General features: G+C 50.0%; 1 protein-coding gene across 3 annotated transcripts in view; it reads right to left on the bottom strand.

Annotated features, from left to right (window-relative positions):
- Positions 1 to 1,866: 1,866 nt before the first annotated feature.
- The window catches only part of olfm1b (olfactomedin 1b), a 24,795-nt gene continuing 5,521 nt past the window's right edge, over positions 1,867 to 21,140 (bottom strand). For 2 of the 3 annotated variants that reach the window (XM_076016280.1, XM_076016278.1), the window contains 5 exons: positions 14,859 to 15,008; positions 14,103 to 14,258; positions 10,912 to 11,131; positions 5,794 to 5,900; positions 1,867 to 2,819 (listed from right to left, as the gene is read on the bottom strand). In XM_076016280.1, the coding sequence (XP_075872395.1) occupies positions 2,145 to 2,819; positions 5,794 to 5,900; positions 10,912 to 11,131; positions 14,103 to 14,258; positions 14,859 to 14,909 (1,209 nt within the window). In that variant the 5' untranslated portion in view covers positions 14,910 to 15,008 and the 3' untranslated portion in view covers positions 1,867 to 2,144. Of the gene's footprint in view, positions 2,820 to 5,793; positions 5,901 to 10,911; positions 11,132 to 14,102; positions 14,259 to 14,858; positions 15,009 to 16,406; positions 17,175 to 21,140 lie in introns of those variants that run through there. The other variant, XM_076016277.1, reaches the window with a different exon arrangement.

The raw sequence follows: 21,140 nt of genomic DNA, 5'->3' as shown, positions 1-21,140 counted from the left end.
CCCAGAGGTTTTTCCCGTTTCCGAGGCAAATCCAGGAGGCGACGCCTGCGAGCTACCTTCAGAACAAACAGAGGAAAACAGGAAGCGGCTGCGTGCCCGGCGACCAACCTAGCCTATTAGCAACATTAGCTCTTGTGCTGCAGCGGCGGTTTGGGCACGAAGAACCAAAAAAAAACCATCACTCGGTTGCAGGCAGCTTTGGAACCGATAATCGTCCGACAAAAACCCATTTCAGATTTCTTTGTTGTTTTTTTTTTTTTTTTTTTTTTTTATTTAATTTATTGACACGACTCATTAACTATCTCATCTCAGATACAACACATGTCCAGCAAAGAGCAAAAAGAGTGAAAAGCTTTTGTCCCACCCCCCCACCCCCCCGCCCCCAGCGAGGGTTATACATTTAAAATGCCGTTAATCTTTTACTAGCGGTGGTGCGAAAAAATAAATAGATAAATAAATAAATAAATGAACCAACAAAGACATGGGACAGAACCCCGACATAGAACCGCCTGATGTGAATCGAAGACGCGACCGACCAGGTTCCCTGGGATACGATGCATGATACATTCTGTTTGTGACTACTCCTTTTTTTCTTTTTTCTTTTTCCATCGCAGAGATTTGAGCTAGATAGATTCCTCCCACATGGTCCAAAACAAACGCAGAACACAGAGAGGCAAGAAAAGAAGAAAGAAGAAGAAAGAAAAAAAATCTGCCGACAACAACAACAACAACAACAACAACAACAACAGACACGAGGACGTTTCGAAAAGTAAAATGGCTGCGATAAACGACGAAGGGAGATTTAAAAAAAATAAATAAACCAAACGAAACGGAAACCCGACACAACGAGGCAGGATGAAAGGAAACGTCTTTTTTTCTCAGATCCTGGAGGTATTCCACCGTGCCCCCCCCCATCCCCACCCATCCCATATTTTTTCTATAGCGTCAGAAAGCAGAAAGACATTCAGAAGAGCGGACTGGAGTGATAGAAAACACTCATGCAAAGAAAGCCTTATTTTTTTTTTTTTCCACACAGAGTCACTAACACAAGGGGAAATCATCTCAAACAACAGCGCTGTCAACAGTCAGTGCCTTCGGGGTCGATTTTTTTTTTTTGTTGTTTTGTTTTGTTTTGTTTTGTTTGTTTCTTTTTTTTTTTGTTCTCGTGGATGTCGTTATTGTTTCTCTACAGACTTTTATTTTGGGATTTGCTACGGTGATCGGTACGGACGACACGACAGGGCCGCACCCGTTTTCGTTATTTATTTTTTTTTCCCGCTTCCTTTCGTGTGAGTCCTCCGAGCTGACGGGACCCCCGTACCTCCCCCCCCCGATCCCAATCCCCCACCGACCTCTGTCCAATGTCTGTCCAATCGGTGGTCGGGATTCAGGGAGGGCGGGGTCTAGCTAGTCTTTTCTCTCCGAGTCTCTGACCCCCCATTCCCCCCCGCCGCCGCCGTCTACCGAGAGAGAAGTTCAGCTGGTATGGTTTCCGCCAGAAGAATGAGCTCCACCAGGTGTGTAAAAAAAAAAAAAAAAAAAAGAAGGCATGATTATTTCTTCTTTTTTTGGCATCTGTTGTTGTTATGTCTTTTATATGTTTCTTTTTTTCTATGAGTCTACTTGTACAATCATGTTCAACAGTGAAAGAGTTTCAGTCCAAAATTTAGAAGGAAAAAAAAAATTAAAGAATGCTGGTTATCAAAATAAATCTACGAGCGGTAACTATTAGAGTTGGATGTCATCGTCTGACCTTTATTTACAAAACAGTGCTGCTCTTCTAACAATTACCTGTTGTAAGAATGATAAAACGTAATGATATTATTTTTTTCTGCAACAAAAAAAAAAGAAATGTCACATTTTTGGAATGAAACTCTTCAAAATAAGTTTTTTTTTTTTTTTTTTTTAACTTCCTGTGTATAATATGCACATTCAATCCACGTTTGCATGTGCTGGATAATACAGTCTCTCCATAAAAGTTTTCTGTAGTTATTATAAATGATCTTTGCCGTAGAGTTTATCTCCTTCGTGGATATATATATATATATATATATACTTTTTCCTTTCTCAGATATAGTAGCGATCTCTATGCCGACGATACGTATCGTTGCAGGCGCGTGACCCCCTCCCGGTTTTTCCGCTGGTTACAGTTCCTCCGAGCGGATAACGTGGAACAGCGTGACGTTGTACAGGACCTGGTGGCCATTGTTCCAGGCGTAGAGCGCGCGGTCGCGCGGGTTGTAGTCCAGCATGGAGATGTGCGAGTACTTGTTCTGCAGGGCAATGTCGATGTACTCGTACGTGGAGGAGTTGGTGGAGTACGAGTAGTAGACCTTGGTGCCTCCCGAGTAGCCGTTGGTCACGTACAGCGTGCCGCAGATCATGAAGGACTCGCCGGCGCTCCGCTTGGGGAAGTTGGTGGTCCAGCTCTTAACGATCTGCAGGGTGTTGGGGTTCAGCTTGCTGAGCACGATGTTGCCCGCGTTCTGGTTGGTGGCGTAGACCGCCCACAGGCCCCCCTCGTCCACCATCAGGTCGATGTCCGAGTGGCCGCCCCAGGCGTAGTGGTAGGCGTTGTTGAAGCCGGCGTAGTCCAGCTGCCGGGACTTGCTGATGGAGGAGGTGCGGAAGTCGAACTTGATGATCACGTGGCTCTGGAACTTGTTGAAGTAGATGGAGCCGTTGTAGACCACCTGGCCCGTTCCGGACCACGGGTGGGGCAGGCGGTGCGAGGTGAAGTTGTCCGACGTCATGAAGTCCTGCAGGGACCTGTACTCCCGCACGAAGCGGTTGTTGTGGTAGCCGTCCATGTACCAGACCTGAGGTGTCAACAGAGGGCCAACGGATTAAAAAACACAGACAGTTAACCTGCATCGCAATCAATTCCAATCAAAGTCCAGTCAGTGACATTTTTAAGGAAGCCCACTATTGAAGGACGGTCCCACCAGACAGCACGTTTCATATTTAGCCACTGTCAGGTAGGCTTCCTTAAAAATTGTCGGTAAGACTCTTGCACTGTGTACACTCTTACTCACATGTATTCTCACATATATGAGAACCGTTCTAAGGGTAGGAAAACAAAATTACTTTCATTGTACTGCGGGTACACAAATAATAAATCAAGCCGATTTTTACACACTGGAACTTTAAGCTAAGCGCTACGACTTCCGCCGGAGCAAAGCTGCGATCAGGCAGCTCCGGTACGGAAACCCACTCTGGAGGGACGGCGAAGGGGGCGGATGTCGGGGTGAGCGAGGACCCCGCAGCTCTGACGCTCATCGCTCCACATGAAAGGCCTGTCTCAGCTGCCCGGGCACAACTTCCTGCTGACCCCCGCTGCGGCAAACAGAGGGGAGGTTCTTTTTTTTTTTTTGTTATTATTATTGTTATTCTGGAGCTGCCAGGAGGCTCAAACGCTTCCTCGGTCTCGACGGGAACGCGCCACCTGAAGCCTCTTCTCCCTCCACCTGCTGCCAGGCACCACTGCGATGCAGTAAAAGCTGATTTATATCAAGAAGAAAGGTCTTTAAGTCAAAGGGGGGGAAAAAAAAAAAAGGAAATGTGAGATGAAACGGAGCAACGCCGACCACTCTGCCCCTGTCAATTACATTCACTCCACCTCTTCTCTGTCCGGCTCCCCCACTACCCCCCGCCCCTCATTGAATCTTTCGTGTCTCCCGTTCAAAATGTATTAGGTTCTACAAAAAAAAGAGGAGGCTTCACCGTATGCTAAATACCTTCTTAGTCAGCGGTCTGCTCACCTTTCCCGCTGAGGCAAAACTTGCACACAACGCTAACCTTTGTTGTCATCAATTAGGGTTCAGAGAGAAAACTTGCACACAGAACAAACTGTGTCCCCTCCATCTCGCATCGCTTTTTTTCTTTTTTTTTGCTCCCCTCTCAGGTGACATTGAGAGTTCCGCCTCTTATTAATGTTTCTCATAAAGCCGGCGAAACAGAGAGCGCCTCTAAGCTCGACCTGACAAATAAACTTTGCTTTATCTCCAGTTCTCTCTTAGCTTCCCGTTAACGCCGTATAGATTTATCCTTGGCGTTTCGTTTTAATGTGCTCCAGTAACAAAAGCCGGCCCCCCCCTTTTTTTTTTATGGAGCCGCTTGAGAACAAACAGAATCCCATCCCCTCACAATCAAGGATCAGATGCAATCAGCTGCTAAAAGGCAGGAGATCAATTAACAGGGACTATTAGATTTCACAGAGCGTGTTGACCTTCACCTGCGCAGCAAATTTTGCTTTAGTGCTGGAAAATTTATTTGCGCCGCAGCCTCTTTGGAAGTTGCTATCTCTCGATGCAAAAGAGGCGAGCGGGAGGAGGGGAGGCATCAGCATTAAAGGTTTACTGCCGGCGTGATCGTAATCGTTCCATCCAATGTGCGCGCGTTAAATATTGCGAGGAACACAGCTAACGATTACTTTCATTATCGGCGCGCCATCTGCTCCAGCCATCAAGTGGATGGTTGTTACCGACGGGGATGAAATTGAAGCGCTCTGCGCAGGTTGAAGTCACAAATTTGAACAATGAGCCAACGGTGAATGAGAGAATGTTTTCCTGGAAAGCAAAGCTGTCAGCTGCGGGCGTGTGTTCCCAATGACATTTTGATATTCTGTACGAAACACTGGATGTTTTTTATGTTCACTTTGACTGTGCCAAATGCACTGTCCTTTTTGTAGTTTACATACCTGTAATTTAGCAAAATTCAAAAACGTCAACGTGCTCGCTATCACTCGTATCTACTAGACCATGAATGTATACTAGCCAGCTAATACAGAAACCAGTGTCAGTCACTTCACAGCTAAAGTCATCCAAACCTAGCCGAGATTGTCAAACAAGGGCTTTGCTAGCTAGCTAACAAGCACGATACATCATTGTGTGAGTTTGTCTTATGTCTGGTCAATGTGTTGTTAATGTTTTTTACCAACTCCTTGTAATTTGCCATTGCAAAAAAGTCGACAAAGGAAAGTAACGCGCTCTGGCTATGTCCGCGAGTAAGTGCAAACACAAATGCTTAACTAACCCTGTTGAGACTGTCTTTAAACGGGACTAATAGGGGTGTGCCCTTGGGAACACATAAAACTGTGTAGAAACACTTTTAACGTTCAATATTAATTTGACAAACTGCTTCCGATTGGCGCAGGCGCGCAGCAGGATCTGCATTTATTCGGAGTCTGATGGTCAGAGGCTCTCTTTGGTCTTCAGAAACTCAACAACTCACCCGCTGTTTGGCACAAAACCAAAGCACAAAGCACAAAGCTGAAAGGCGGTAAAATGATGACCGGACCTTTGGAGGAAAACATCAATGTTGCCGGAGGAATTCTTTCTTGATGTGTCTCGGTGAGTAGCCTTTTAATCCTCTGGTATAGCGACATTGATTACAGCGGCTCTCGGAGTAGATTAGACAATGACTGGGCACCTTCTGATGCTTCCAGCAACCAGCGCCTGCCTATCGATTCACCAGCTCGCTCCGTTTTACGATTCATGCCGGAGACTAAAGCCCGTTCTTAAACCTGTCAATGAACACGCCGTGGTGTCGCACTCGCATGAATGAAAAGTCTGCTCTCTGGACAGAGTTCAAAGGTACGTTTGGGGCTTTGTTTGTGAAGTGAGGTAGTTATTGACCAAACAGTAGAATCAGGAGAGATTGGGTGTGCACCTTGAAGTTTCGATATCGTACGTTAAATGTTTGCTCACGTGGGTTCAAAATGAATGACGGATTCGGTACGGCATTAGGAGAGGACGGCCATGCGTTCAAGCGGACCCACAGTGTGATACGTACCCGTGTGTCTCCCTCAGGCGCCAGAGGATCCGTCATCCAGGAGCCGAACCTGGATCCCGACGTCTTGATGGTGATGGGATCGCTGATGCCTGTCAGCTTGCCGCACGCTGAAAGGGAAAAGCAGCGAGATGTCGAACATCCGTAGCAATACCCTTTACGGTCTTAAGACTTGTTCAGAGATGTGTGACGAGAGATTTGCTTCCATTTACTTGAAATCCAAAGGACTTTGCCTGAAGGACGAGGGAGTGGGTGCCCGGCTGTCTCCCTACATCCAGGCCTTTCTCCTCGGCGCTAGAGGTGCTTATTATTCGCACATGTTCGCACATGCTAATGCCCGTTTCACTCCGTCTTTGTGGACGTGTGGGAAGAAGAAGGATGGGGGACGGGGGGGACGGGGGGACGGGGCTGTGGGGCGGCTGCTCCCGTGTGCTGCCTGGGAGCCGTCCAAGTGTTAATTAGCGTTGTCTGAGGTGCAAATGCCAATTCAACAAGAGTACCGCTGACAGGGAGTCGGACGGGTTTCATGTTCCTTGTGATGGCCGCCGCCCGAAATGAGAAACTGGATGTTATCACAGCACTACAACAGCCTGGAACTTTCTTCAAGTGACGCCTCAGCAAGACATTTTTTAATTGGGCGGGTTGGATCACTTAATCGTGTCCCATTAAAGAAGTTTGATGGCCTCGCATGGCAGATTAATCACCGATATTTCAACTGTGAAATCAAAGTCGTGCATCTTGCCGGCCTCCCGTAGATCGTCCCTGGGATGGAAAGCTGAAAAGCTTTGCACTGCGCACTGGGCGAGTATCAACCATCATTTAGAGGAAGCTTCAAGCTTTGTTAAACTAGTAGCAGAGAAGCCGATTGGTCCACGCTTGAATGGGACGTCCAGAAGATTCACCTCCGATCACGTTTCAGCTTTTGCCTTTTCTTTACAAACAACATCTTGGCTCTTCGCCAGAGTTAATTGTGTGATAAATCCTGAGGATTTCGCAAAGGTCCATCTGGCGCGCCACATTAGAAACGACTTGGCTGAAACCAGAGATGATTTGAATGTCGATTGACAGCTCTCTCTCTCCCTGGACTGCTGGCTTCTGTGAACACTCTGTCACATACGTCTTTTATTTTTCCCCTCCATCGTATTAATCTCAAATTTCGATTTCACTTTAGTGAGATTATTGCTTGTGTAATCTGCGCTCTCTCTCTCCTACTCTATCTCCGCATCTCGTTCAGAGAAATGGCTGTGTGTACGTGCCTGAACGTGCAGCATATGTTGTCCCCATGAATACGTGTGGGCATCACACCTTGGCGCCGGCCGAGAGACAAATGCGCGGTCACATGAGCAGCAGCCACTACCGCCAGTGGGTGCTGAATCCCTTACGTAACCGACAGTGGGATTAGAGGCGGCGGTAATACAACAGCAATGTCTTTATTTATTTATTTTCTCTAATCAGGCCTCTATCTTTAGATGGCACTACCGTCGCCGGCTACCGAGGAGACCACTGATGGATGGGCCTTCTGGAGACGCACACGGGGCCCAAATCCCCTGTTGGCCTGGATTTGCTCAGGCAGAGACGGAGAGCGGAGCAAATGGCAAACCTAATGGGAACTCAGGCCGACATGTTTTTTTTTTTTTTAAATAAATAAAAATCAGCTTTTACCCTTGAACGTTTGGACTTTGATTGAGCATGACTCTGGATAGACGCTTCCAAAGGGACCATTTCAACAGGGTTTTCGCTTGTGTTAGAATTTTTCGTTTGCAGTTATCGAATTTTCTGTTGTACCTCGTCCTTAAAATGTTCCACTTGTCCATTTCCTTTCGTGCAATCACGGTGGCGACGTGCTTTGTCATGAAGTTCACATTTTTCAAATCCCCCCAAACCAAATAATTCTGATTGAACACAAACACGCTATACTTTCATTATGTGCCTCCTACAGCCAAAAGGCTGTGGACTGCGGCTCGGGTTAACTAGCAACTCTGAATCGACGCTAGCTAATCCGTCCAGCGCACTTTTTCCAGCCCTTTGATTGACTAGTTGGAGCACCCCTTGCCGTCCTCGAGCTCGCCAACCCAAAGAGGCGCACTTCACTTCAGCGCAGCTTGGCGACTGACTCAACACAGACATGATCTACAGCCAAACACCGCCGTTCCTCTCTGCCATTATTCAGCGGTAACAGCGAGAATCAGTCATGAATCTCATGAGTCGGGTGAGACCAGGCCTGTACGTCGTTCTCCACTACATAATGCAAATGCCTTGTCACGTTATGAGGCGACGGCGTAAGCTGAAACAGACTTCAGGGAATGGGTTCATCCCAGTTAAAATTCCAAAGGTTGTAAAACCAACCAGGCGGACCCAGGGTAAGTTTGCAGGACTGAAAGAGAAAAAGAAAATGCTGCATTTCGAGCCAAATCCATCTTAATAAAGACGAGAGGCGGTGGCGTTAAAACAAACAGGTTGGAGACGTATTGATTCTTGTAATCTAATTTCTGAGAGATGAAAGGTGGAGCGGCCGGGCAGGCGGGGGGGGCGGCTAAGGAGGAGTGTGGGGGGGGGGGGGCAGAGGGTTCACAGCCCCGGCGTGACGTCCCGGCTGTCATTCCTCAGCGTTTACTAGAGTGGGAACTGGATTTGCCGGCGGCGCCCCGTGCCTCGGCGTGGCGGTGGCGTGACACGAGGGTGATGTATTTATTTGATTACTGCCCGGCACGCCGGCGCGTCCGCCGCTGATCGATGGCCGCTGCGTCCCCAGCAGCCTCCGGGGCTGCTCTGCCCACACAATGCAGCTTGAAGGACAGCGCCGTGGGGACCCCGCCCGCCTCGCTCTCCCAGTGGCTTTTTTTTTTTTTCCTCGCCAATTCGCCATCGCCATCGCCATCGCCGCCCATGCATCCTCGCACGCCGTGTCCACGCCGGTGGCTCGTTCGCGCCCGTGCTGCTCTGGTGACGCGCCATAATCCAGACCGAGGTGCCGGAAGGGCCGAGCAGACGCGGTGCAAGTACGGGGGAAGTGCGGGAAGATTAGGCGCTATTCCAAGAGGAAAAGAATCACTTGTTGGTTGGACTTTAAGGGGATGACACCAAGGACGCTGGTTTAAGCCGCTCTGATTGGCTGATAAGGCAGACTCTATGATGCCTTGTGGCTGTGATATTTACATCTTAAGTGGCACATGGTTTTATTTGGCTTTTCTCATGGGCTGCCGCTGGTTCCCTCAAGCCAATTTGCAAATCCCCCGGTAGTTTAATGTCCCGTTAAAGAAAGGTTAACAAACAACAAGACCAACGGAGGACTTTCTTTTCGGTTCGTCGCCCACGCTTAATGAACGGTCACTTCCCGCACAGACGGCGGCTTCAAACGGAGGCGGAAGCACCCGTTCATTTCCCCCCTGCAATCTTTCCTGCATCCAGTCCTCCCCTGTCAGCTTTCCAGCCCAACGCCGTCGGCGTAACGAGCGTTTCGCCGGACTCCCGCTGCGGCTGACCCGCTGCCCGCCTCGCCTCCCTCTTTGCCGCAACGCTGCTGAGGAGTGACCGCACCGCCAGCTCCCGCCTTTCCCGTTTCTTTTCCCACTACCCCGCCTCTGATCTGCTCATGCAAATCGGCCGGCTGACCTTTTATCCCCCCCCCCACTACTTTCAGTCGCGAGTGTGCAGCCGCCTGTGGATGAGAAGCCGGGTGACCTCGTCTCTATGGCGCCTGGTCTGATCGCCGCGCCCTGCGGGTGCTCCTCCCCCGCTGGCCGACCAGGGCACGCAGGAGCCGCCCCTGCCTTCAGATTTCATGATTGCGGTGCTGCCTGCAAGTATGTAGGCTTTTTTTTTTTTTTTACGCCCCAGTTAAGGACAAAATAAAGGCAGGAGAAGCGGCGCCGCGACCCTCCGTTTGGAGTTTGATGCCAAATCACGGCTCTCTTAATGGAGAACAGCAGCCTGGGCGGCTGAAGGCGGAGGTTTGAATCTATTAGCACCGCGAGGGAGGCGTGAAGAGACGTGGCGCGGCTAAAAGCAGGGACCGTCGGCGGCTCCTCTCCCCCGACGTGCGCGGCCCTAACGGAGCCCATTTGCACCTGTCGAGCGCAGGCCGCCGCGGATTTTGACAAAGAAGTCTGAATTTGCGAAAGGGGGGGGGAGCTGGGGGGGCGGGGGGGCGTGAAGATTTGGATTTTTGGGTCGTTGCCTCGTCTTCGGATCAGCAGCGCGGGATGAACGGAAAACTGAGCGTTGTCAGAGCAACAAGGAGGCGACGCTCGCCGTTTTTTTTTTTTTTCGTTTCGATCCTTGAAGTGTCCCAAACTGCGGCAACATCGTTACAGTCGAGGCTAGATTTTAGCGTTGTTCAACCTTGTTCAATTTGGCTGATTTTTGCGTCAAGGAAAAAAAAAAAAGAGAAATGAATTCACTCTCTGTGTGTGTCTTCCAGCAGCTGTTTTGATAATCGGTGCGAAAAGATATCGATATCGCTCTTTCATTTCTTCGTTTACAGGCGTGTGCTTGGTGAAGATGCAGCCTGTGATGCAGAATCTCAACAATATCCCAGAACACCTGAGGTTTTCATCGGTTAAAAGCCCAGTGGGTGACATTCAAATCCATCTGTTGACATATCCAAAAATCTATGTGCATTTATGTGTGTCATTGGCTTGAAATACACACTCATGTTGAGCGGTTGCTTCCTGAATCTGACAGCACCGGGGCCTTTAAAACATCCAGCGCACGTGAATGATTGACAGAGGAAGAACATGAAAGGACCCTCAAGTGCAGAACATCTCATTCCAAGTGTGACAACACGGTGCAAAACAGTAAAGTCCGGCAAAGGCGTGTGCAAAATGGAAAATGTGTGTGTCGTGAGCGTGAGCATGTATCCGTGTGTGTGTGTGTGTGTGTGTGTGTGTGTGTGTGTGTGTGTGTGTGTGTGTGTGTGTGCGTGTCGTGAGTTGTTCTCACAGCCGCGCACGGCGTTCCCGTCGCGCCTGTGAGTCACGTGAGTGTTGCCTGCGCACGTCTGCCTGGCCCGGCGCGCTTGGTTGGCGTGGTGGGGGGTGGGGGTGCTGGTGCTGGTGTGGAGGGGTGAAGGAGTGTGCGTGCACGTGTCTGTGTTGCCGTCGGCTCTCCCCGGTGGCCTACCTAATTTTTGCATGCACGCTCGGAGTCTCTCCTCAAGATTTGACACTCTGCTGTGCAGCTCCTCGTAGTCATAGGCCCCCATCTCCTCCTGAAGTTCGCTTAGAACTGACGTCAGATTCTGGACCTCCTCCTTAAACTGCAATACCAATTTGGCATCGGCCTTGTACTCCTCCAACACCGGTATCAACGGCCTAAGCTCCTCCATTTTCGCTTTTATGGCCTGGAAGGATTAGAATAAGCTCGGTTGAGTGTCATGCGCGAGAAAGGGGTGAAAAAAAGAAAGATTAACAAAAAAAAACAAGAGAGAGAGAGAGAGAGAGAGAGAGACTGTCCAAAGGGAAGGAAAATAAAAGAGGGGGAATGGGAAGGTGGGAAGAAAAGAAAACAAACACCTGTCTGAGCCTGGCTACTCTAGCGCTAGCCCTGCCTCTCCACTGACATCGACACCCCCCCCCCCCCCACCCCGCCCCCCCTCCTCTCCACCGCCGACATTTTTTTTTACTCCCCCTTGCGAGTGTTTCGCGTGTTGCGTGCGACCTGTGTGCTGTCGTGTGCACGTGTGTGTCTGCGTGAGACAAACCGACGTTTCGCCAGCAGAGCAGGAGACTCCCGTCAGCCCGGCAGTGGCCAGACGTTAATTTTAAGAAAGAAAAATGAAAGAAAAAAAAAAAAAAAAAATAGGAGAATGAATAAGTGGAAAAAATTAAAAAATCAAGCCCTCGGTACACGGACAACAATTGGGAAAGCTCTTTATTGGTCATCATCGTTTAAAATGCAACATCGTATTAAGGGTTACATGCTCGTACATGTCACACACAACAAAGTGTCTCGAATTTTTTTTTTTTTTTCCTTTTTTTTCTTTTCTTTTTTTTTTGTTTAAACGTCTAGTAGTTTTACGCAGAGCTTGTTGAGTAACCAAATATGCATAGACAAAAGCCAAAAGGAAAATAAAATGAATAACAGCAATTGATAGTAATAATAATAATAATAATAATAATAATAATAGTAATAATAGTAATAATAATAATAATAATTGTATTTAGGCTTGAAAAAAGCTTTAGATGGAAAACTCTGACAGCAGTTAACATGCAGGAAGAGATCAGTGGTGGGTTGGCTTGGGGGGGAGAGGGTTGGTTGGTTGGTTGGTTGGGTGGGCGGGTGGTGGTGGGTGGGGTTCTCTTAGTCTTAAATGGTGCTAAAAAGGTAAATTAAAGTGTTTTGACGCCCGAACGCTCTCAGTACTGTTGCCCAGTTCGGGGGGTGGGGGTGGGAGAGGGGAGAGGGGGGGGAGGGGAGGGGGTGGGGGAGGGGGAAGGGGGGGCATCTGGAATTGACCTGCCTTCTTCTTCCCTGCGGCTCTCTTTACATGTCTTAAAGTTTAGCCCTGCAAGCAAGAAAGACGACAGAACTGTGGTTGACAACGGGGCTCGCAGCTTGCTAAACCTGTCTAGCAGACGCACAAACACACACACACACACACACACACACACACACACACACACGGCAACAGACGCGCACGCAAACACAGGCGCACAGGGGTGCATGCACGGCGGTGGCGGCGGCGGATGCAATGAAGTTCAATGGGCGTGCACGGGTGATGCAGAGTGTCGCCTTCCGACTGCTGGGTGATTCAAAGTGTTCGCCTGTTTGCCGGCGTCGTACGATATTTAGGTTCTGTTTCATTCCGCCACTAAAGCCAAAAAAAAGACTTCGGAAGTTCATCCATCAATTGAGCCGTCGACAGGGCGATAATGCGCCCGGCAGTTCGGATGATTTAAGTTTAACTGTCGACTAATTTGTCAAACTCCTCACGTTCGCTGCTGCTGCTGCTACCGCTGCTGCTGCTGCTGCTGCTGCTACCGGCCAATCAGGTGGGTTGGTGTCCGTTCTACATGCTCGGGTGCGACGTGCTTCTTTGTCAAAGAATGGAATATTTTATCTCATTTATCTATATATTAACAATATTATCATTTCCAAGCATGGGCACTCCTGTATTACAATGGTCTGCCTGGAGTGGGTTTGTATTTTACCCATTGTTTTTGTATTTTGATACTTTTTGATACTTTTCTGCACCTTATATTCCCTCACTTCTTTCCTGTGGTGTTGTGTTCTGGCTGGAAAACCAATTCCCCTGATTAAAATTCTCCCAAGGATAGAAGAGAATCTTTGATCAACTGCAGACAGTCAACAGACTTCCTGATCGGCTCCTCCCAGCGATCCGAGGGGCGGAGCCTGATTCCCCACCCCACAAGTTTCCTCCAAAAGAAAGTGGTCGTCCACCACGATGAGCCTGTGCTACGTTGCGTTAAAAAGATCACTTTGAATCGCTCTAAAGTGTCTTTCAGCACAGTCGCCTACACTGACCCTTCTCCAAGAAGTGGGTGTTTCGCCAAGACAGCGCACCTTGCCCGACTCTCTCTCTCTGTCTTGTTGACCAAAGAGATGGCTTGCGTCCGTGCGTGGCCGTATCCACACGAAACACATTTTTTCCGGCAAACACTTCACGCTCTTGTTTTAGATTGCGTGCCATTTTAAGAGTGTCGGATAAGTTTCCCCCCCCTCGCCACTGCACCTCCGTCTGTCTCGACAGGGAACGGCCAACGTTAGTGTGTGACTTGCTGCTGTTGCACCTGGTTTGGAGCCAGGGCCTGAGGATTTTATTATAATTTTTTGTTTTTTTTCCAATCTTTTTTTTTTTTTGCATTTGTCCTGCAGCTGATGCGTCGGGGCACCTTAAAAGTGAACGTCAACCGCCCCCAAAAGTTGACTTTTAATAAATAAATGATGCATGTCTTGCCAGAGTTGTCGTCTCGCAAACACACAATCGACCCCGTTGACGCGGCCATCAATCGGAATTCTGAAGAAATTGCGTGCCCCATCTGATTTTATACAATCTGTCTGCATCATGACTGTTATCACATAGACGATCAAACAGTTTGGGTAAAATATGGACTTGATTATTTGGTACTTTGGTACTGGTTAAACTGTTTGACCTCTGTGTCTCTACATGCAGTGTGGACATGAGCTGGACAAACACAGCGGGGACACACACACACGCACGCACGCACACACACACACACACACACACGCACGCACACACACACACACAACAGGGCGGGGGAGGGCTTGTGCATGGCTGGGCTTGGGATGGGAGCCGACTCGGCGGTTCTGAAGGAGCGTTCTCCAGGTACCTTGTATTGCTTGGCGATGTTCTGCTTGTGGTTCTCCTCCACCTGCCTGAACTTGGTCTCCAGGCCGCGGAGCTGCACCTCCATCTTCTCCACATACTGCAGGTCCCTCTGGGTCCTCTGGTCCAGCACCTGGATGGACTGGGTCATGTTCTGGACCTGAGGGGACGAAGAGTGGGGAGGAAAGGCGTTGTTGTCGACGGTCTTCTCATCGTCACCAGGAGCGTTCTTAGCAATGAGGTGGCGGTGGCGGTGGCGGGGAGGGGGGGGCTAAAAAAGACTGGCAGCAGACTTTCAATATGCCGTCTTGGCTCGGCTCGCCCTTTTTTTCTTTTTTTTTTTCTCTTTCTTTGCCGCTGAATCACTCCCTGACTCCGGGCCAGCCAGCCAGGGGTCTCAGACACATGGTGGAAGTGTCGACTGCAAACTGCTCCCACATTTGTTTCCTCCGGAGCCTGTTGTGCCGCAGATTCAACACGACTCCTTTCACGATTCATTTCTCCTCCAAACTCCAAAAGCACTTAATGCCTCATGCTGTGGTGCACTTCTATTGGGATTGAGCCGAGTTGCGTCATCAACCAGCGAGACGACACTGACGACGACGGTTCCGTGTTGAGTTTCAAGGGAGCTCATTAGAGCGTGATTCCTCTCCCGGGTCCGAGGCACCGAGAGGTGAGGGCTTCTTGCATGCGTGTGTGTGTGTGTGTGTGTGAACTGAAGCGCGTGACTCCCCCCCCCCAACCCAACCCAAATGCTCACCTTCTCCAGCAGCTGCCTCAGTTGTTTGGTGCGGGCGTCCCGCGAGCACATGGACTGCTGCGGCGCCACCACGGTGCACACGCACCTGCCCTCGCCATCCTGGGCCGAGCTGTACACCTGCCACGACTCCTCTGGATTTGCCGGCAACACCTGGAGACAACAGTCAGGGAGGGCGGTGGTGAGTGGGAGGAGCTCGAACCAGAGGGAGTCAGGAATCGTAATGAAATAAAAAGGCCATGGGGGGGGGGGGGGGGGGGGTCGGATTCACCCGCCACGTGGACGGCCGGGGAGAGGAGACAAGCATCGCGCCTCTGACCCAAGTCAGCGGTTTTTGGCGCTGGGAGCTCGCAGGGCCGACACGTGACCACTTTGCCAACCTGCTTGATGGCCGGGTCAATATTGCTGCGCGGGGCGTTACAACACAAACAGCTCGTTTGTTCAATCAGCGAGGGGCGAACCAGGCTTCCCTTAAAACCCCGAGAGGAGCCATCGCAGATGCCCTCAGTCAGCGGCTTCCCGCCAACGGATCTGCTGAGGCAGTCGCCACCAGAGAATAATCGGCATCAGAAAGAAAAAAAAAAAAAAAAATCACACATAAGCTGCAAAAATCCATCCGGAATCCGGAATCTGATCAGCCGCTCGTGTGCACTTCACTTTGCGAGTCCCCTTCGCCTTTCGGACGCGCAAATCTAAATTCAAAGGCACACAATATCCACCTGACGGCACGCTCACAATGTCACCCTGGCGCACGCACACACACGCACGCACACACACACACACACACACACACACACACACACACTGAATCCAGCAGCAGCAGCAGCAGCAGCTTAAAGACAGACAAAGAATCGCTTCATCTTGGTTTTCCTGACAGCATCACGGCGAAGAGGGACGGAGCATTAAAGGACCCCACCGCAGGTTCTTAACACAGGGAAGGAAGGAAAAAAAAAAAAAAAAAAAAAAGCTGACATCAGATCAAATCTTATTTTTACCCAACGATCTGTTGCGGTTATAAATAGCAGAGGATGGATTTTTTTTTTCCTTCCTTTCTTTCTTTCTTTTTTTTTTTTTTTAAAGAGCGCAGTATTAACTTTCCACTCATTGACAGGATGTTCCCATCATCGGCCCCAGTGGAGGCTGGAGCAACAAAAAAAAAAAAAAAAAAGAGGAAAAGGGGGAGGGCTGGGCAGGAGGAGAGTGGGAGTTCACCTTTCATGTCTCTCCAAGTCTTCACTTTGGAACGCATCACGCAATCTGAATCTTCATCATTATTAATACTTGAAGAGAAAATGAATTATTTATCTTTTTTTGCGCACAGATGTTGCATCTCACTACGTTTTGGGTTTCAGCTGCAGCGGCTGATTTCAATAAAGGGGAGGTACACAATTAAGAATTATTATTATTATCATTATTATTATTTTTTATTTATTTTTTTTTTTCAAGACCCACCAGCAGCAGCAGGACCATCAACAGCAGCTTGCAGTAGCAGCAGTGAAAAATACAAAAAGAGGGGGGGGGAACCAAACAAACAAACACCCGCGCACTTACTCCGGTGCTCCGGTCCGGATACCCTCCCTGTGCCGCCGTCAGCCTGGTGGTGTTGAGCCCGACCAGAGAGGGGAGGGTCTGCGACATCCAGTTGGTGATCATCGCCATGGTGCTGAGCACGACGCCGATCTTCAGCAAAGGTACCGTCATCTTTGCGCTCTTGTTATTTTATTTATTAGCCCTGATTATTTCACTAATTTTTTTTTTTCTTCTTCTTCCTCCCCTTCTTTCTTTTAAATTTTTTTCAGTCGACCCCGATTCAAGCCGTCTTCATTCTACGGACTCCGGTGTGAAACGAGGCGGGCGCGTCTTGCAGCTGCTGCTGGTGCCCACGGCGGCTTCCTGCTCCACCCGGCTGTCCGGCTCCGGCTCCGCTCTTTTTTTTGGACATCTCCGACTTGAGGCACCGGCGACGGATGCGAGAGAAACGACCGCAGCTGAGAACCCGGTTCGAGGTCGGAGGCGGAGAGCCGAACAGGTGATCCAGCGTGGAAGAAGAGGAGGAGGAGGAGGAGGAGGAGGATCAAGACGAGAGAAGAAGGAGATGGAGAAGCAGAAGAAGAAGATGGAGAAGAAGAAGAAGAAAAAGATGGAGAAGAAGAAGAAGAAGAAGAGCAGAAGCAGCTGGGAGCGTCCGACGCGCAGCTCGTCCTCCCTCCGCCTTGTCCCGCACACTGACTGACTGACTGCTGCTGCTGCTGCTGCCTCTCCGCTCCACCCCGATACTAGTTCGTTCACGCCCGACGGTCCCGCCTCCGCCTCCGCCTCCTCCTCCTCCTCGCCTCGGTTGCGCCGCGCGCTGTGATTAAGTGCTGTTGCTGCTGCCTTCACGCGCACGCACACGCACACGGCTTCCAAAAAAAAAGGAGGAGGTACTATACAGGGCTATCTTTATCGCCAGACGCAGTGATGTCAGTCAGGTTGAAGGGGGGGGGCGTCCGCTGTCGAGCTCCGGGATTTTTCCCGCATTTATTATTATTTTTATTTCATTTTTATTTTATTTTATTTTTGAGGAGGGGTTGACGATGAAGAAGTCGACATCACACCCCCCAAAAACCTAACGTCTTCCACCCACGTTACACACAGTGAAGGCGCCCCTTCGAAGTTAAAAAATAATAATAACAATAATAACAATAATAATAATAATAATAAAAATAATAACAACAATAATAATAATAAAAAATATACGCGCACTTTCTAATCATCCCCCTCTGCCACTGCCGGGCTCGCGACGAGCGCGACTTCGCCGTGCACGGCGTGGTTTACCGTGTGGGATCGCGCGCGCTGCCGACTTGCAGAGGGAGTCTTGGCCGCACTCTTGGCGGCGCCGAGCGCGGGCGCTGTTCCGCGTGACTCTGGCGCCACCATGTAGCCGAATTGGGCATTGCCGCACTGCACTCCGGATTCTGAAGGGCGGCCACATCCTGCATTCTCTCTCTCTATCTCTCCCTCTCTCTATCTCTCCATCTTTCTCTCTCTCTCTCTTCATCTCTCTCTCTCTCTCTCTCTCTTTCTCTCTCTCTCCATCTCTCCCTCGCTCTCTCCCTCGCTCTCTCTCCATCTCTCTCTCTCCCCCTCTCTCTCTCTCTCTCCCCCTCTCTCTCTCTCTCCCCCTCTCCCTCTCTGCCCCTCTCTCTCTCTCCCCCTCTCTCTATCTCCCCATATCTCCCTCTCTCTCTCTCTCCCTCCCCCTCTCTCTCAACACCACGATTGTATACGATTGGGTTTATTGATGCTATGTTTGCTAAATGCCGGTAGGAAAAGCACGGCGTGCTCACCGGCATGTATTATTTGTATTTTTACTTCTCCTCCTCTCAGACCTTGAAAGTCGTCTTGTGCTGCAGCCTACGGGCTAAATTGCAGCACTGCATCATACATGAGCTCCCCCTCTGCCACCCACCAGCCGAGCATCCAGAGTGGCTCTCTGTCCGCAGCTATTCCTGTCAGCTCCATAATGCAGTTCCCTGGTAGAAAAAAGAAAAGAAAAACCCACATGCGTGCGGACGCACTCGGTCACCCCTCCGCTGACCCCATCTGCCGTCGAACTCCTCTCCTCTTATCTGCCCGCCTCTTATGTACATATGCGCTTGACCTTTCGAGGTAAGAGCTGGCGAGAGCAATGATCTCCGAGATTACTCCCAAAGCAGCCGCAGGAGTCACCTGATGGCTGCGGGTTTAGGGCTTTTTTTTCCTTTTTTTTTTGTCTTTAGCATCGTTAGCTACGTAAAGCCCCTAAAGGACGCAGCCTGTTTCCTGAGCTTGATGTGAAGCAAGTCGTGCAAAGTGATTGTCACGCAAACTCGGCAGTATTCTCACACTACCGGCAGCCGAAGGGAGATCTTCTGTGAGTGGGTTTCTGAAGCAAAATCAATGCGAAATCAATGCAGAGAAACAAAGTTCCCGAAGCAGGTGCACACAATTTAACACATGGGAAGCATCACTGTGGTTTAAAGTGATGTCTCAATCTAGTCTTGCTTGTTTTGAAACTCAAAACTGTAAAACAGGACGTAAAAGGCCCGGCGTGTAGGATTTAGCAGCACCTAGTGGTGAGGAAATATATTGCAATTGCATAGTTAGCGTTAATTCCTGTTTTCCGACGCCGCACTTGATGTGACTTTTTTTCCTCATCGCAGCTGCGATGACAGGGTAAAAAAAAAAAATAATAATAATAATAATCACAAAACGCCACCTTGTGGCCTATTGTAGAAGTGTTTCAGCCGCCTCCACGTAATCTGAGCTGTTCTTTATGTAAATACAAGTCTCTATTATTAGCTAGATGACCTGAAAAAGAAATGATTCATTTAAAGCTTCTTTACATAACAAGAAAACATGTTTGTATTTTTTCCACTGTTCGCTCCATTTCATGCTGCTGGGACCCCTCCAGTGTTTCACAGTGGGCCTTTGGCACGGCAGCAATCAGAGGCAACATGCTCTTGCAGCGCCACTTTTAAGCTGAGGATGATTTCTGATTTCGAAAAACTAGCAGATCACAACGGCTCAGCACCTGCCAAAAGTGCTCATGCCGAACCCCCTGGGTAACAAACAACCCAACAGCAACATGCACCTTTTTGGGATCCGCTCCCCTCTTTCGCTCCTGCCACCCGCCAGCCCTTCTCACATTCCCGGCTCCCGTCAAACGTGCTGAATAACAAGCGGCTGCCACTCGCGACCACGCCATCGACAGCGACTCAGCTCCTCCTCGGCTTTCCCGCCAACTTCACAGTTGTTTTTGGTTTTTTTTCTTCTCCTTCTTCCTTCGCACATCAAAGAAACAGGAGGCCTCTGGGGCGAGGCGGACGGAGGGAGAAAAAAAAAAAAAGCACGGCGATATCGCGGACACTGGCGCCAGCGCCGGTGGCGGGAGCTGCGCGCAGGTGTTCCGTGGGTGACGGCCGCTCTCGGCGATGAGCTGTGCGGGTGGGTCTCCTGGTGTCGGCGGGAGGTGGGGCGGGGGAGCGGCACATAGCGCCATCTGCTCTGTCAGGTGTCGCGGAGACGCTTTCGGGGATGCGGAGGCCCTGATAGGATGAGGAGGCAGAGCCGCGAGGATGTGGTGGGAGGAGCGGGGGAGGGGTTGAGGGGGGCGGGGGGGGAGGAACAGCTGCCGCCCGGCCTGCCGCTGCTGCTTGCTATTCTCCGTGTGAGCAGCCAGGCAGCGGCCCAGACCCTTCGGCGGTCAAGGGGGGTGGGGTTCGAGCGAGAGGTGAATAAACGCGGGTGGAATTGAAGAGGAGAGCGCGGCGCTAATCAGGCGACTCCCCTGCCTGCTCGCCCCGCCGGCCAGATGTTGAGACGAGGCGGAGTGAGACCGAGGGGGGGGGGGGCTAAAAAGTGGTCATTAAGGCCCCCCCCCACCCCGGCCGACGGGATTCCTCTCTCCGCACCCTCCCTCTTAGAGTAATCAGGTGATTAAAGGAGAGAGCGGAGGGGATGGCGAGGAGGGGGGGGGGTTCCAAAACACCTTTTAGCCGCCTTCGAAACAGAGTCGCAGAAGAAGAAGAAGAAGAAGAAGAAGAAGAAGAAGAAGAGGCAGAAGATGAGGCCTCCCCCAAAATACCAAAATACCAAAATACCCGAGATTCCCGCGAAGGGCCCAGATGCGCAGCTGCACCGTCAGGCCCTTGACTTGGCGTGACTGATGCCTTCCAACCATCAATCAGCCACCATCGTTAAGACTGTGTCAGCACTCCTTTCTTCTTCTTCTTCTTTCGCTGCCACCGCACCTCTCGTAAGCTCCTTATTAGACGTTTCTCGCGGTAAAAAAAAAAAACAAAAAAACAAACAAAACAAAACAAAACACCGCAAGGTGGGTTTGCAACCTCTTCACAAAGCCTCCGTGCATTCTCAGAACCGAGCTGTTGCTCCATGAGTTAATAAGAAAAATAGGAAGGGGATGGCGGGGGGGTAGAGAGGCGGGCGGGGGGGTGGAAAGAAAGAAAGAAAGAAAAAAAAAAGAGAAAAGCTTTCAGCTCCCAGCACGCTGACATTCCTCATAAATTTGCTGAGAATCAATTGCCGGCATATTTCTTGGCAAAGCGATATCGCGTCAATATTGTTCTAACAGATTGGTTATCAGGGCCGGCAGCGTCTGCGGCAACCTACTTCCAGCCCTTTATTTCGCTCTCTCTCTCTCTTTTTTTTTTTTTTCCTTTTTATTGAGTGTGTCACTTGTGAGCGGAGTATATTACAGATACGCCGGGAAACACAGATTCATTTACTGATAGCGCCTCCGTG

Source organism: Nelusetta ayraudi, unplaced genomic scaffold (assembly GCF_046127955.1).
Source record: "Nelusetta ayraudi isolate G7.1 ecotype Tasmania unplaced genomic scaffold, CSIRO-AGI_Nayr_v1 ptg000221l, whole genome shotgun sequence".
NCBI lineage: Eukaryota > Metazoa > Chordata > Actinopteri > Tetraodontiformes > Monacanthidae > Nelusetta > Nelusetta ayraudi.
This window is presented reverse-complemented; position numbering and strand designations above follow the sequence as displayed.